Below are 16,505 nucleotides of genomic sequence, written 5' to 3' on the forward strand. Positions count from 1 at the left end.
ATACTGTATGTGTTCATACTTCACAATATAAATGGGACACAAGAGGAACATATCACTTCTAAACAGGAACCCTTTTTCCCAACACACAGTGGCTATCGATCTTCAGTGACTCATAAAGTGTTACGTTTTCTCAATCCATTTGCCCTTGACCTCTCGCCCTGCCCAGGTTCACTGTCCTGCCTTCAGGCTCTCTGAGGATCACTGATGTGCGCCTGATTGATAGTAAACTGTACACCTGCACTGCGGAAAACCCAGCAGGCAACATGTCCCTAAGCTACAATTTACACATTCAAGGTAACTCTACGGTTTAATTAGAAAGTTCTTAGAAACTTTAAAACATACGTTTTCAAAATGCTGAGTTGATGGATTCCATCACCTTTAACAAAAAACATGTGTTTCAGAAATGTGATGAGACATTGATTTAAGATTTATGCTTTTGTCCTCAGCTAAGCCCAGAATTCAACCAGCACCTTCTCTACTGAAAGCCCTGATTGGCCAAAGAGTTACTCTGCCGTGTGTGGTCCAAGGGCAGCCGAGCCCTGAGGTCAGTTGGTTTCACAATGGACTTCCTGTTGGGGTCAAGAACACTACGCCCCTCAGGATCCAGCAGGTCGGCCTGGCTGACCAGGGCACCTACCAGTGCGTGGCCAGGAACAGCGCTGGACAGGAGACCTTGGAGATCAAGCTGGAAGTTCTTGGTAAATATCTGCAGTTCACCTGTTTTTGTTAATTTTGAGAATGGCACATAACATATTTGTCTGTCCCCACAGAGGCCCCGTCCTTTCCAGAACCCGGAGATGCCGTAATGGAGAAAGTAGCGAACAGCAAGATCATCATCCCTTGCCCTGCTAAAGGTACGACATGATTCACCGTTGAGTTAGCCTCAAACAGACTGAAAAGAAAAGGGCAATCAAAGGTCTGGAGTTTAGACGCGACACAATTTACTGTCTGTGAAATACGTTTTTAGAGACTAAAATCTGTGTTTTCTTGTTAGTTTTAATGACACAGGATACATTTCCACTTTAAATGTAGGACAGAAATTTGTATTTGTGCACCGTCAAAGGATTGTTTCACTGTGACAGTAGACTTTTATTTGTCAAACCAGAATGAAGATCCTTGCCACCTTCAAAGGCACATCCTCTTTTTGTCGCAGCACCGAGAGACACGCTGTTGTCTCTACATTTTAAAATCTCTGTCTGTCTGTCTGAAGCAAGGTATCGTCCTTGAGGGATGTAGAAAGCTCCCTGTTTTATCAAAACGCTGAGTGTCTGTGAATGTCTGCGGATGCACTGATGGATACTTAATGATCTGACAGCCTGTGCAAACAGGTATTGTTTTGTGTATAGCTGTGTCATGGTTACCTGCACGGTGAGAGGAGGTGAGGGCCGTGTCCAATGTAGAGCAACAGCTGGGACATCAGTCTGTATGTTGCCTCAGTGAGCAACATCTGCTTTCTTCTGTGCTGAGAGGAATACTAATTACAGGCTGCTGCTTGCGGATGAAGGACAGAGATGTCTGAGGTGCACCTTGAAGCACAGGAACAGGAAGATGAAGCTACACCATAGCCCTTCTTCCAGCCAAGTCCTACTAGCATTCAGGCAGGCAGGCATAAGGCTGTATCTGCCCACAGACGGCTCACACGGAAACGCTTGAGGCTCTTGATATCCTCGAGAGGCAGCTACAAGCAGAAATCTAGGATTCCCTCATTGTTCTCTTGAGATCTATCTGTATAAGGGAGATAAAGCCCGGCCTCTGCCAGAAGGATATTATTAATTCACCAACAAGCGCATTGCATTTGCTAGAGGTAATTATTTGAGAAACACATGGAAGAGATAATCTACGACTTTGTCAGTCCCAGCAAGTAAATTCAAAGTCTACTAATGACATCCGTTAACATCTAAAACAGAACATCTGTAGGCATTTCCTCCCAGAAATGAGATAATGAATTTGCTTAGAGGTCCTTAACTGTAAACATGTGCTCAGAGAGGCAACGGACGATGCTGGTGCTACGTCTCCTTTGGTTAGTATTTTGTTTGGATTGAGGAAGGATGCAGTGTTTGATTTCGCTTCCTTGTATGTGGTGTTTGTATATGTAACACCTCTGTAAATAGACAGAGCCATGACATTTGGATCACTCCACTGCACTGATCATTCTTTGTGACTTGCTGGTTTGTCATGTGGCTTTGGATATATAAAGTCTCCACCTTTTCCCCATTCCACTCGTCTCCTCTTGACCATGTCCACCTCTTTCCCACCCAGTAATCCACAGGACACATCTGTTTCAGGCTCCTGAATGTATGCGCTGGTGCCTTTGAACTGCTTGTTCGACCACTCCTATTCTGACTGCTCAAGACTCTGTGTCTGGCAATAAATCTTGATGCTAGTGTTTTAAAACCGTGAATTTTGCATCTCTCCGGCATACTGTGCCTTACTTTTTGATGTGACCTTGAAATCTTAAGCTCGCAGGCTACAAGGACCTATTTTGGCAATGACTCCCATGCTGTCCAGCAAATACATGTAGAGCTGTCTTTTTTTTCTAGTCTGGGCTGCTTGCCCATTAAGTTCCCTGAAGAGAAGCAGAGAGATGGAAGTAACTTTTCTTTCTGTCAGACGTGATCAATAAAGCTCAGTTTATACTCACTCGCAATCCTTTTTGTGTCTCCGCACCTGCAGGTTCACCTCGTCCCAAGCTGCGCTGGTTCAAAAATGGCCTGGAGATACAGCCTGAACAATCAGAGCTTTCTGTGGCGAGGGATGGAGCTCTCGTAATTAGAACAGCGTCTGCGAGCCACAGTGGGGACTTCAAGTGTGTGGCGACCAATGAGGCAGGCTCTGTGGAGAGAAAGACGAGGCTGAAAGTAAATGGTGAGAATTTAGTTACCCTTATTTGTCTTCCACCTAACAAAATACCGTTTAACTGAACTCAAACATAGTGCAAACACAAATCCTCCTTTTTTTTCATCTGTAGTTCCTCCAGAGATCCAAGATGATGGACAGCCACTGAACCTCACTGTCACCTTGAAGCAGCCTCTCACTCTGGGCTGCGATGCCTTTGGGATCCCCTCCCCTACAATCACCTGGACGAAAGATGGGCATCCAGTGAGTTTTTTTTTTTACCCTAAATTGCCATTTTCAGTAAATGTTAAACTTGGGCTGCATGTTAATATAACTTGTCAATATCTAACTGTACAATGCCATCAAGTGGCCATTGCTCTAATTACAAATAGACACAAAAAACAGATTTCTGTTCGGCCAGGTGGACAGTCCTGGGGTGTATCTACAGAATGGGAACAGGCTGCTGAGAATCTACAGAGTTCAGCCAGAACATGCAGGCAGATTTGCCTGCATAGCTAAAAACTCAGCTGGAGAGGCCCGGAGAGAATATCACATTGTGGTGCAAGGTAGGCTCATAAACCAGCTGTCACTGGCTGACACTGGTATTTAGTTGGAGGGAAAGACAGAGTTAAAAGGGATGTTTTTCTCTTAACATCTGTTTAATTATTTTGATATTACACTTAATGTAGCATACATCCTGAAAGCTGTTCTTCCACCCACATCTTCAAAGACTAACCATTATAGTTCATGCAAATGGCCTCATTAACAGTGACAACTCATTCAGATTTCATAAATAACTAGTGTATTTCTGGTATATGTGTACTCTCTTACAGCTCCACCAGTGATCTCCGGAGCATCCAGACTGCAGGACGTAACTGTGGTACTGGGCCAGGAGGTTGAGTTTCAGTGTCGAGTAAGCGGTCGACCAGCACCCAGAGTGGAATGGAGCCGCGACGGAGAGTAAGCATCACTTTGAACAGTTTATTGATGTTACAATAACAACCACACACCCATAGTATTGATTTCATCCACCACTCCTTCCTCTCCTCAGGGTTCTGTCTCGCGACGGAGACCCCCATGTGGAGTTTCTGGAAGATGGTCAGGTGTTGAAGGTGATATCAGTAAGACTGCGGGACCAGGGGCTTTACCAATGTCTGGCCAGTAACAACGCAGGAACTCAGATGCGCCAGTTCAGACTCACAGTGCAAGGTCTCTACATTATCTAAGACACATACACTTACAACCACACTGGCCTGAATTCAGCTTGTACTCTCATGTGTTTTCTTTCTCCACAGAAAGAAATCTAACGAGGAAAACAAAAAAGTCCTTTAAAAGTCATCACGATATTGAGTTGATTTCGTTTCCGTAGTTGCTGTGGTAGCCGTGTTGTTTTAAGAAAAGAAAATGCTGAACGTGATTTTTAATTCATGAGTAGACCTCGCCCCTACTGTTCTGTGATTTGACATACTCAACACTGCCTGGCCTATGAGCACACATTCAATTATCTTCATGGCACCTCAAGAGCATGTGCTGTAATTGCCTAAACTGTTGCACACTACGTTTCTGTTTCACAGGCTCTCATGCAAAAGGAATCATGCCAATTCCCCAAGGATCTATCCATCCTGTACTATGGGCCAGTAAAAGTCTTACTGCCTGTTAAACATTAACATATTGTCTGTCTTTCTCCCCAGCTCCTCCGACCATCAAGGGCCCCAGTGAGACCTCGGAGGTGTCGGTGGTCCTGGGTTTCCCCACAGTCCTCCCCTGTGATGTTGAGGGCTCCCCCACGCCCGGCATCACCTGGTTGAAGGACAACCAGGCCATCGTGTCCAGTCCCCAGTCGACATACACACGTGGCGGACAGGCGCTGCGACTGGGCTCAGCGCGGGGAGATAGCACTGGCCTCTATACCTGCAGGGCCACGAATCCAGCCGGCACCGCCATGAAACATTATTCTCTGAGTGTTCTGGGTGAGAGACAGCTACGCCACTTACACATTAAAGTGGCTGAGAGCTTTTATGAAACACCTGTTTTTCCCTCTCTCATCAGTCCCACCACAGATAGAAGGCGACTCTACATCTTTAAAGTTTGGTGGTCAGGGAGAAAAAGTACGGATCAATGGGAGTTTAACTCTGTCCTGCCTGACCAAAGGTTTTCCAGAGCCCAAGGTTAATTGGTTCAAAGACGGACAGGTTTGTGTTTCATCTTTATGAGCTCTGCGGCTCTTAAAAACTACAAATCTAATTCGAGGGGAGAGTAAAGTTGTAATCTCTATCAGCCTCTACTGGCAACCAGTAAGAATTGCAACAGCCTCAACAAAATGTATATCCTCTTGCACAAGCCACCTCCACCCACCATGTATTATGCCGTGAGTCAGCCAGTTCATTATAACAAAGGTGTAGAAGAAGCCAGTGATTTGAATATTGTGATGTAAAATACTGTAGTGAAACTGCTTTGCCCTGTGGGTTTTTCCTTGACCTACATGTATTTTTATGTGTGCAGCTTAATTTTGCTGTAGCATTAAGTAGCCAGTATTCATATGTCTGCATCTTCTGCTGGTCACTAAGCCACACAAAAAGCAGAATTATAAGATGGATTTTGTATCTCTTGTGTTTTCGTATTGTTTTATTATAGCTCTTTTTTGTAAAACAAAATATAGATGGGAAATTGTGTTTTAAAAAGACAGATTCCTCGCCTTTCAAACCCACATCCGGTATAGACAGACTACAAAACTATATCCTTTGATGTATTTTCATTGTCTTTAGATGTTGACTGGAAACGTACATGCCGGCATTCGGGAGAGTGGCTTCATCCTCCATGTAGAGAACGCCATGCTGTCTCATGAAGGGCAATACACCTGTGTCGTCACCAACTCTGCAGGAGAGGACAAGAGAGACTTTCATGTCACCATTCAGGGTGTGTTGGGTAACATCTGCATATGATATTACCAAATCAGTATCATGGTTGGGTGTTCAGTTTAAATTGGAATGCCATTTTCTTTCCAAGTACTAGTTAAAGTTAAATTATTTAACGTAATAATGTTATTAACGTAGGTTTTTTTTTAATCGTATAATTCAAATGTTTTGGAATAAATCAAATCTTCCTTCAATAGAAAGGGAACTGACCCAAAGATGCTCTTGTCCTGCTAGTTCCTCCAATCTTTCACCGGGTGACAAACACAAAAGCAGCCTGGGGTCTCGGACACGAGGATGACGACAGTGAGGACATGGTGGAGCAGCGGGAGGTGGTCCTGGGCCATCCCATCAGTCTGTCCTGTGAAAGTAATGCCATCCCCCCTCCCAAGCTCAGCTGGTACAAGGAGGGACAAAAACTCACCTCTGCCGATGGAGTGGTACTGCTTCCAGGTCAGAGGGAACTCCTTCCTGTGTGATCTTAGTTGAAAGCAGTAGTGTGGTTGTTATCTTCATGTTATTAGTTACATCGGCTGTTGTTTCTTTGTCCTTTCAGGGGGGCAGGTGCTACAAATCGCCCGAGTGCAGAAAGAAGATGCTGGAAGGTTTACGTGTCAGGCTGTTAATGAGGCCGGAGAGGATCGCATGCACTTTGAACTGGAAATCTTAAGTGAGAAAGCACATAATGTAGTTCTAAATAAAACAAATGCAATACAATGTGTTTATTTGGAAATGATTTAAAATCATTTCTGATGCAAATGTCTAATGTGTTTACCTTCTCAGTCCCTCCTGTGATCACGGGGGCATCAGAGGAGTTTATGGAGGAAGTGGGAGCAGTGGTCAACAGCTCCGTGGTGCTTCACTGCAATGTGACTGGACACCCGACTCCAGTCATCTCCTGGCTGAGAGACAGGCAGCCGGTGCACACAGACTCACAGCACCAAATCAGTGAGGGTGGGACTCGACTCCAGGTTGATCAATTGACTTTTAGACAAATGCCAGCATCCAACCGTGACTATTGTTCTCTTTAGGAATAACACTTTAATCCCATCTTTCAGCTTCTAAGTGTCAAGGTTTCAGACATGGCGGGCTATTTGTGTGTAGCTGAGAACAAAGTTGGAACAGTTGAGAAGCTCTTCAGTCTGACAGTGCAAGGTAAGAAAAGTCTATTAGGGCTTTACCACTAGCTCTGTATATTGCCACCATGTTTTGGGTTTATAAATTAATTTATAATGTATGTTATCGGATTTTCTTTAGGTGTACAAAACACTGTTGTATCTCTTTCAGTGCCTCCTAGAATAATTGGCCATAAGGAAGAGGACATTAGTGTGATTGAGGGTCACACGGTGTCAATGCTGTGTGATGTCCAAGCGTACCCTCCTCCAGAGATTACCTGGACCAGAGATGGACAGGTCCTCCATTTCAACACCGGCATCCACATTCTGCCAGGTCAGATCACGGCCACCTGCAATATCCAAATAATTCTTATGTCAGAAGCATTTCCTTTGTTTGAATCTAATAATAGCCCAGATAAACTATTTCATAACATGACATATATATAAATATATATTATAGGTGGCCAGATGCTTCAATTGCCCCGGGCAAGACTGGAAGATGCCGGGCAATATGTATGCACAGCCACGAATTCAGCAGGCCAGGACCAGAGGAGCATTCTCCTCAGTGTTTACGGTGAGCATACACATGGTGATCCATCTGCACAATTCAGCTACATATACAGATGATCAAATCTTAAAACATTGTCTTGGCTAAAATAAATCTGTTTACTGCAAGCCAGCTGTGGCCAAGGACAATTCAGGAGTGAATCATAGTGATTCTGAATGAATCAAACTGATATCATGACCCCGTCTTTATGTGCAAACCATCAGTTCTGCCCACCCTGAAGCCCCGCCAGGATGCCGAGTCAGACTTGGTCACCCCGCAAGTTGGCTCCTCGGTCATCCTGCGATGTGAAGCAGATGGTGTTCCTGAGCCTGAGGTCACATGGTACAAGAATGGGCTGCAACTGGCTGCAGGGAACGGGCTGAAGATGAATCCTCACCAGCTGGAGATCCTAGAAGTTCAGGTCGGGGAAAAATGCTTTTACGTCATTCCTTTGAGGCTGCAAGCAAAGTCTTTTAAGGACTTAAAGTGGCTTTTGAAAGAACTCATACTGATTTTCAGACTTTACATACGACATATTACATGTATAAGACTTACACATTTGACCTTTACACTTTATTAGGATTCATTACGATTTGAAAAGACAAGTAAAACTGGAGACTTGACAGCATTTGAGACGAGATACAGCACTCGCCCTTTCTCCGACAATGTCTATTCTAAGTTGGTTTACCTGATTAGGAATGCATGCACCTAGCACATAGCAGGAAGGAGCTCCTTCTTTGCCCAGAGCTTGCACTCAAAATGCACCCTCCGTCGCCACACTGACCTTCTTTGTTTCCTAGATGGCAGATGGTGGCACTTACACATGCAAAGTATCCAATGTGGCTGGACAGGTGGACAGGACATTCAGACTGAATGTTCATGGTGAGAATACCTCTTCTATGTCACACTAAAGAACTTTGTTTAAAAGGGAGTGTATATATTCTTCATATATATGTCCACAGTTCGACCTATCCTGGACGGGCCTCTGCAGGAGTCTCTGAACTACACCATTGGCTCCCATGTGGCCTTGCTGTGTGAGGCCTCAGGGGTCCCTGTGCCCAGCATCACCTGGCTTAAGGAAGGAGCTCCTATTGGTAGGAGGGAGGCAATGAAAAGGGGATTGGAATATTATGTGTCATGTGCGATAGCTAGTGTAAGTGAATGTGTTTGCTGTCCAGAGAGCAGTTTGCAGTGGCAGTGGTCCGTTCGAGGGAACAGGCTGGAGCTGGGGCCCCTCACTCTGTCTCATGCTGGAACATACACCTGTGTGGCCAAGAACAGAGAGGGACACACCCAGAAAGACTACACACTCACAGTGCAGGGTAAAAATGCAAAATGACACATTCTACTCATAAAATGAGTGATTTTTGGTGTCAATTAGTTTTAATCTTTGTCCTACTTAGTATCGCCGACCATCTTGGACTCTGAACACCCATCTGATGTGAGTGCACCCATGGGCGAGGAGCTGACCCTGGAGTGTAGAGCAACTGGAATCCCCACACCACGCCTTAGCTGGCTTAAAGACGGAGTGACTTTAGAGGGATCAGACGCCCATCACATCACGTACGTCATTCACATTCCCCCCTGACTGCCAGGGCTTTCAATGCACGCAGCATGTTATGAAGAAAAAATATTATAATACATTTTATGGAGCACATTGTGCTTGTTCAAAGCTGCTGAATTAGTTTTACAAGCAGCACAATAATAGATCAACAGCATTCCAAACAGATTAGGAAAATGAAATATGAATCATGATCAAAGACAATGTCCTTGACTAAGGGATGTGTGGACGGAGAAATGGAGTCGTTTAGCGTCTCTTGGCTAATTTCATCATGAGAAACGGTAAAAGCAGCTGTTTTACAGCTGTTCAGCAGCTTCTGTGGTTATTGCAACTGAATCAGCCAGAGAAAGTAAAGTGTGTGTGTGTGTGTGTGTGTGTGTAGGTGTGTGTGTGTGTGCGTGCGTGTGTGTGTGTGTGTGTGTGTGTGTGTGTGTGTGTGTGTGTGTGCGTGCGTGCGTGTGCATGTGCTGGTGAAAATCATGGGACCATGATGTTAATGATGATGATGAGAAAATGACAACATTCAGCCGTGGGGCGGACAAATACTTTAGACAAGGGTAATGGATCAAGTAACATGGTGTTAATGTGAAAACATATGTATTTGTAACCTGGCAGTGTGACCCCTGATGGTAGCACTCTAACATTACTGAGGCTGACTCCCAAGGATTCTGGGACATACACCTGTTTGGCTGTCAGCGAGGCTGGACAGGAGAGCAAAATCTACTCCCTCTTCGTACTAGGTCAGTTTAAACATTTTGCAGATGTGTATATGTGTGAGGGGATAGGTTTCTGAAGATTTGTTTTCACTTGATTTGACTCGTCACAGTCCCACCATCGATCTCTGGTGAGACCACTGCCCCCAGAGAGCTGCAGGTCACACAGGACAGTGTTGTGACTCTGGAGTGTCAGACTGCAGGAACCCCGCCCCCTCAGATCAGCTGGCTTAAGAACGGGCGCCCTCTGCTCCTCTCGCCTCGCACACGCCTCCTATCTGCTGACTCCGTGCTGAGGTCAGTTTAGAGAAAGAAAGCCAAATGCAAACAAGATTAGTGGTCCAAAAGATTACATGTGTATAGATGAGGTAATGCTAAATGTTCCCTTTACTTCATGAAAAAGGATTTCCCCTGTGCAGCTGTCTGACTCTGGACTGTACACATGCGTGGCACGCAGTCGAGCTGGTCTTGCTGAGCTCAGTTATGATCTCCAGGTCCAAGGTACAGTAATACCATACTGATTTCACCTTGAACAGATTTGGGATCCAAGGATTTTATAAAGATGTGATGTGTGTGTGTGTGTGTGTGTGTGTGTGTGTGTGTGTGTGTGTGTGTGTGTGTGTGTGTGTGTGTGTGTGTGTGTGTGTGTGTGGTCTGCAGTGCCCCCTGGTGTGGATCATGTTGAACCAGTGGAGCCAGTTTCAGTAGTCCAGGGGTCCTTGGTGACGTTAACCTGCGAAGCGCGCGGCATTCCCCCTCCCACACTGAACTGGATGAAGGACGGACAGCCTCTTTCTCTTCACCGCAACTTGCTGCTGGATGGACAGGAGACACGGCTGCAGCTGCCTGATGTAGCGCCTTCAGACGCGGGCCTCTATAGCTGCGTGGCCAGTAACCAGGCTGGAAGCAGCACAAAAAGCTTTAACCTCACTGTTCTTGGTAATCCTCGCACAAAATGTACATTAAATGTAAAGTGTTAAAGAGTGCAAGAGTGTAAAGTGTTTTTCTTCAACAACTGAGCCAACACACTCTGCTTGCTTTCGAATCCAGAGCCTCCAAAGATATCCAGCTCCAGTTCACCAGAAGAGCTGACCATCGCAGTAAATAGTCCACTGGAGCTGGAGTGCTCGGCTGTGGGAGCCCCACCTCCCACCCTCAGCTGGCTCAAAGATGGTCGCCCCTTGGAAGGAACTGACATTGTTCAGCAGGATGGACAATTTGTCAGGATAAGCAAAGTTCAGGTACGGACAATATCTGAGGATATTGCAAAGTTAGTCCTCAATTTATACACTGAGTAGCTGTTAGCACATGCACTACAATAAGAATAAGAATAAGAACAATGGTGTAACTTTCTGCAACTATATTTTTTAGGTAAATGCAATTTGCTGAGGTTACTAAAGTTTACTAAAGTTTTAAAAAGAACAATCTACGCAAATACAACATTGTTATGCAAAAACCACTCAAGCTGATTAAGGTTGTCTCGTTAAAGGTTGAGGATGCAGGTCTGTACACTTGCTTGGCCAGCAGCCTAGCTGGAGAGGATGGAAAAAACCAGTGGGTCCGAGTCCAAGGTGACACAAGCTGTTCTTTCGTGTTGTTCAACTTGGAAGAAATAGATCATGTCCTCTCTCTCTCATAACTTCCTGTCTTACTTGCACCTGGAACTTGATGGATAAAGCCCCGTGTACATTCTGAAGTAATAATCGGTGTTTGCACAAAAGTAAAAACAGACGTGGTCTGGCATTGACATTTTACGGCTACGGTCATGCACATTTATGCACAAAATATGAGGTATATACACGGCAAAAAGGCATTTTCATGTGGGTTGATTGATGACACAGACAGCTTGGAATTATCATGCATTGTGCAGCATCCTTATCCCATTTCACCATTTGTTCTTGCTAGAATAAAATGGTGCCTTGAGAAATATAATAACTTCACTTCCATTGAGACACATTAAGCTGCTGAGATTAATGCTCCAAGTAAATTCAAGATGTAAACCTCTTTCTTTAGATTATCATGACCGACCCAGCTCAGGTGGCTCAGCTGTATATCATATTTGGTGAAAACACATTCCGTATTTCATAAATCTCGTGTGGAAAGCTGAGCATGTATTTCTTTTGCAAACACAAGGATTGGCTTTTGTTCTATCATCTGACTTCATCTGTTCCACATGTCTTTAAAAAGCAGCACTTATAGGAGGAATTGTTTATCACGTTATTCAATCTGAGTGCTTCAGCGTGTGGAAAACATTTTGTAAGTTGTCTCGATGAGGTCAACTGCTTTTTAACTAGTGGTTGTGTTTCAGTCCCACCGACCCTCCTTGGCTCTGGCGATGTGAGAACATTCACAGTGCCAGTTAATGGACATCTGACCTTGGAGTGCCTGGCTGACAGTGACCCCCCTCCCGATATCGAGTGGTACAAAGATGAGTCCAAGCTACAGGTACTAAGTCAAAATCAAAAACAGATATTGAACTATAAGTTATTTCTTTTAACTCACATATTTCCGTACCCTCCTCTTGTTGCATCAGCTTGGTAGTCGTATCCAGCGACTGGCAGGGGGACAGTATCTGGAGATACAGGAAGTCCGGCCTGAGGACAGCGGCCAGTACAGCTGTGTGGTCACTAACATAGCTGGAAGCACCAGTGTGTTTTTCACAGTGGAGATTCTCTGTGAGTCGGCTTGTCAATAATGATCTGCTCTCGAATACATTTTTAAAACAGTTCGACATGCTAAACCAAAGCCACTGCATGAATATGCTACTTTTAATTTCTCTAGTACCACCAATTATAAAGGAGAGCAGCTCATCGGTGACTGCAAATATTGGTCAGGATGCGGTTTTACCGTGTGAAGTGGAAGATGACACTTCAACTACATTAATGTGGAGGAAAGATGGCTTTCCTGTAACTCAAGATAACAACAAGTAGGTCCTAGCTTTTTCTTTTCTTTGAACAGAACTGTTGTGCAATCTGCCTCTGCTATATTATTTTCTACATGTAAAACAATATATATATATATATATATATATATATATATATATATATATATATATATATATATATATATATATATATATATATATATATATATAATTACATTTATTTTTTATATTGTGTACTTGTTTCAGGTACACAATATTGTCAGAGGGCTCCCTGCGTGTGCATGCGGTTCAGTTGAGTGATGCTGGTCGCTACTACTGCACTGTGTCCAACCAGGCTGGCTCAGATCACCGCGGAGTGGATCTACGGGTGTTTGGTAAATACAGCAAAGAAAAACAAAAAGTTACAACTCTTGAGGTGCCTTTTCCCTACTTTTATCATACCGCATGGTTCCCTGTGTTTGTTCTGGTTGGGATTATTGTGCAGCTGTCTTGCTTAAATACTTTTGAGGATATCTTACTGTGTTGAAAACACACTGAAATACAGGACTATGCTCAACATCTGTGATTCTGTTCTGTGTCCTATCAGTTGGTCCTTCAATCAGTCCAGGTCCATTCAATGTGACAGTAACCACCGGGATGAGAGCTGTGCTAAGCTGTGAGACGACAGGTATACCGCCCCCTGAAGTAACGTGGAAGAGGAACGGCACTCCACTAGAAATCAGCCAGCAGCCTGCTGCATACAGGTAAATACAAAGCTCTTGCCGGACCACCTTGTAATACGAAATATGCACACATTATGAATCCCACAGCCGTTGAAACTTAAAAGCTGACCACATTGTGCTGTTTTGTCCAGGCTACTGTCCTCTGGCTCCCTGGTGCTTTTGACACCGTCCGAGGAGGATGAAGGTTACTTTGAGTGCACAGCTGTCAATGATGTTGGGGAGGAGCGCAGAGTCATTGAGGTCATTCTGCAAGGTATTGATTTTGGTCTGTGTCCAATAAGCAGATAGTAGAGTATCATTTCAGACGATCGAATTGATGAATTTGCGATTTTCTCTTTTAGTCCCACCATCAATTGAAGACGATGTCACAACACTCACGGCTGTGAAAATGTCCCCTGTTGTGTTGCCTTGTCACGTACAAGGACGCCCTCAGCCCACGGTCACCTGGACCAAAGGTGGTGCCAAGCTGGGTGCCAGAGGAGGAAGTTATCGTGTCCTTCCCACCGGTAAGAGAACATATCGAGAAGCTTTTAACATTATTATGCAAACTGGAACAAACTATCACAGGGCACGGAATATATTTTGCTCATTAAACTATGTATCTTGCTCATTGCAATGCAGGAGTATTGGAGATAACTGCTGCCGTGCCAAGCCATGCTGGCAGGTACACATGCTCAGCCCGTAACCCAGCTGGAGTGGCTCACAAACACATCTCTCTCTCCGTGCAAGGTAGGCTCCCATGGATAGCTGCATGTTACTGTGTAGACATGTAAATATATGTATACAACAAGGGATTTGTTCTTCCATGTATTCAGAACCCCCAGAGATCAGGCCAATGAAAGAGGAAGTACAAGCAGTGTTGCATCATGGGACCGTTCTGCCTTGTGAGGTTCAAGGCTTCCCCAGACCTTCCATAACCTGGCAAAGAGAGGGAGTGCCCATATCAACAGGTAATGACATATATAACCCCAAAACAACCCTTATTTTAGAAACATATTGTTACGTTACGCTATATACTGTCATTTGATATCTGTTCCATTCATGGAAAAATACATAAGTTATTTTTGTTGTTGAAATATTAACATTTCCCTGTTTGAATGTAGTCTGTGACTGTTTTCTGTGGGAACATTCTTAATACATACTCATATTGCCAGGTCTCACTGTAACTTAAGGGACATGATCTGATGTTCGTGCTCATATAACATGACTTTATTGCTTGATTACAGGCCACAGGCTTGCTATGCTCTCAAATGGAGCTCTGAAGTTTTCTCGTGTCACACTTGGTGATGCGGGGACGTACCAGTGCCTGGCAAAGAGTGAAGCCGGCATCGCTGTTGGCAGGACCACACTAGTCCTTCAAGGTAGATTGGAACAACATGGTGATATCTCTCTGTTTATCTCTAGCAGTTGAACTGGTTGTTCATAATTAAAGCATCTTGAACATTTATAATTGAATTCATTTCAATATATAATCGATCTCATGTGTTCCCAGTGCCACCCGTGCTGAGTGTGCCTCGTGTCGAGTACACTGCAGTCCTCAGCCAGCCAGTCAGTCTGGAGTGTGTGGCTGACGGGCAGCCCCAACCTGAAGTCGCTTGGCACAAGGAGAGGAGGCCTGTGGTTGACGGTACTCATATTCATATCTTTGCCAATGGAACTTTGGCAATTACTTCGACCCAGCGCAGTGACGCAGGCCTGTACACATGTACTGCCAAGAACCTCGCCGGCAGAGCCAGCCACGACATGAGGCTGGTTATTCAAGGTAAGTTAACGGTGCCATTTCATATCATATAACGATTGAGTATAGTAGGTTTATCTTGTATTAATTAAAAATTCTGTTGTTGCATTTCAGTCCCGCCTATGATCCCTCCTGTGCAGAAAGACCTGTCAGTCATTCAAGGATTTCAGGCGCTGCTACCTTGTGCTGCTCAGGGTTCACCAGAGCCCCGAGTGAAATGGGAGAAGGATGGTGCGATTGTGCCCAACCGTCCAGGAAAATTCACTGTCTTGCGATCCGGAGAGCTAATCATTGAGAGGGCTGAGGTTAGCCTGAGTACTTCCCACTGTATACAAACCACCGTCTCTTTCTAGTTCTGGCCATACAAATCAGTTCTGATTTCTTTCTTCTCTCAGTCAGGGGACGCTGGCCTGTTCACATGTGTAGCCACCAACGCAGCAGGCTCTGCGAGACAAGACATTCGCCTGTCCATAAACATGAGGCCGGCTTTCAAAGAGCTGCCAGGTGATGCAACCCTGAACAAAGGGCAGAGTCTGACCTTGTTTTGCCACGCTCAGGGAACACCGTCTCCTGTCATCTCGTGGACTGTCAACAACAGTCCTCACACAGGTATTTTCTTTCCTTAGAGTGTGAGCTGCACTTAGATATTACCAAAGTATTACAGGGCCAATGTGGGGGGAAATCCCATCGAGGTGGCATCTTGTTTGATCTAATGCAGTTAAAAGTTCGAACTGAACCGCGTTATGCACTGATTGAATAAACATATTAATATTCCAGGTGCCACTGTGGATGAGGCTGGCAGGAGCTCCGTGATTGTTGACAATGTGACCACGACTGACGCCGGGACCTACGTGTGCATAGCAGAAAACAGTGTGGGCTCCATACGAGCGCTCTCATTTGTCCGTATCAGAGGTGAGCTCCTTTTCAAGGATTATTCTGGGTTATCCGTTTAAAGGAACAGTGTGTAATATTTAGGGGGAATTACTTGGTTGCAATGGAATATCAGATTTATAAGTATGTTTTATTCAGTGTATAATCATTTTACACTCTGCTTTTGTTAGGAAAATTTTGGTTTTCTAAAGATACTGTACCAATATGACCTTGATGATCTTGTAAATATGCGCTGCGTGTTTCCAGAGCCTCCGGTGTTAAAGGGTGAAGCTCACATGTCTCAGACGGTCATCCAGGGTGGTTCTGCTATGCTGAACTGTCCAGTCCACGGAGACCCCAGCCCAGTGCTCCGCTGGCTTCGGGATGGAAAACCATTGCTCCGCTCCATCCGAATGCAAGTGCTTCACAACGGATCCTTGGTCATTTACAGCATCACTGTAAGTACACAAGTCCCTTTATGTTTTGTGGTGAATTTCCTACATTTTAATGCAGTTCTCTCTTGACAAGTTTTGTGAAACCAAGTTTGAATAATTTAGTCCCCTTTAGCAACCTACTTGCATCAAATATGTCATGTCTTGTAGAACAAT

The 16,505-nt window shown here is 44.6% G+C and overlaps 1 protein-coding gene across 1 annotated transcript in view; it reads left to right on the plus strand.

Annotated features, from left to right (window-relative positions):
* hmcn2 (hemicentin 2) overlaps nt 1–16,505 on the plus strand; it is a 43,407-nt gene that overhangs the window by 18,254 nt on the left and 8,648 nt on the right. Inside the window, exons 23-65 of the mRNA XM_068566247.1 lie at nt 167–294; nt 447–698; nt 771–854; nt 2,674–2,865; nt 2,969–3,099; nt 3,257–3,401; nt 3,669–3,795; nt 3,887–4,044; nt 4,527–4,805; nt 4,885–5,027; nt 5,601–5,751; nt 5,985–6,200; nt 6,304–6,417; nt 6,531–6,718; nt 6,806–6,902; nt 7,035–7,196; nt 7,323–7,436; nt 7,634–7,830; nt 8,210–8,291; nt 8,372–8,503; nt 8,588–8,731; nt 8,813–8,972; nt 9,586–9,710; nt 9,797–9,980; nt 10,087–10,184; nt 10,344–10,622; nt 10,734–10,924; nt 11,173–11,254; nt 11,992–12,128; nt 12,217–12,358; nt 12,465–12,609; nt 12,814–12,941; nt 13,154–13,310; nt 13,421–13,542; nt 13,631–13,795; nt 13,911–14,018; nt 14,105–14,239; nt 14,516–14,650; nt 14,782–15,051; nt 15,142–15,332; nt 15,423–15,636; nt 15,805–15,939; nt 16,165–16,355. Of these exons, the coding sequence (XP_068422348.1) occupies nt 167–294; nt 447–698; nt 771–854; nt 2,674–2,865; nt 2,969–3,099; nt 3,257–3,401; nt 3,669–3,795; nt 3,887–4,044; nt 4,527–4,805; nt 4,885–5,027; nt 5,601–5,751; nt 5,985–6,200; nt 6,304–6,417; nt 6,531–6,718; nt 6,806–6,902; nt 7,035–7,196; nt 7,323–7,436; nt 7,634–7,830; nt 8,210–8,291; nt 8,372–8,503; nt 8,588–8,731; nt 8,813–8,972; nt 9,586–9,710; nt 9,797–9,980; nt 10,087–10,184; nt 10,344–10,622; nt 10,734–10,924; nt 11,173–11,254; nt 11,992–12,128; nt 12,217–12,358; nt 12,465–12,609; nt 12,814–12,941; nt 13,154–13,310; nt 13,421–13,542; nt 13,631–13,795; nt 13,911–14,018; nt 14,105–14,239; nt 14,516–14,650; nt 14,782–15,051; nt 15,142–15,332; nt 15,423–15,636; nt 15,805–15,939; nt 16,165–16,355 (6,730 nt within the window). The remainder of the gene's footprint in view (nt 1–166; nt 295–446; nt 699–770; nt 855–2,673; nt 2,866–2,968; nt 3,100–3,256; nt 3,402–3,668; nt 3,796–3,886; nt 4,045–4,526; nt 4,806–4,884; nt 5,028–5,600; nt 5,752–5,984; nt 6,201–6,303; nt 6,418–6,530; nt 6,719–6,805; nt 6,903–7,034; nt 7,197–7,322; nt 7,437–7,633; nt 7,831–8,209; nt 8,292–8,371; nt 8,504–8,587; nt 8,732–8,812; nt 8,973–9,585; nt 9,711–9,796; nt 9,981–10,086; nt 10,185–10,343; nt 10,623–10,733; nt 10,925–11,172; nt 11,255–11,991; nt 12,129–12,216; nt 12,359–12,464; nt 12,610–12,813; nt 12,942–13,153; nt 13,311–13,420; nt 13,543–13,630; nt 13,796–13,910; nt 14,019–14,104; nt 14,240–14,515; nt 14,651–14,781; nt 15,052–15,141; nt 15,333–15,422; nt 15,637–15,804; nt 15,940–16,164; nt 16,356–16,505) is intronic.

The sequence above is a fragment of the Clinocottus analis genome, unplaced genomic scaffold, assembly GCF_023055335.1.
Source record: "Clinocottus analis isolate CAN_PGR_092001 unplaced genomic scaffold, fCliAna1.0.p SCAF_7, whole genome shotgun sequence".
Lineage (NCBI taxonomy): Eukaryota > Metazoa > Chordata > Actinopteri > Perciformes > Cottidae > Clinocottus > Clinocottus analis.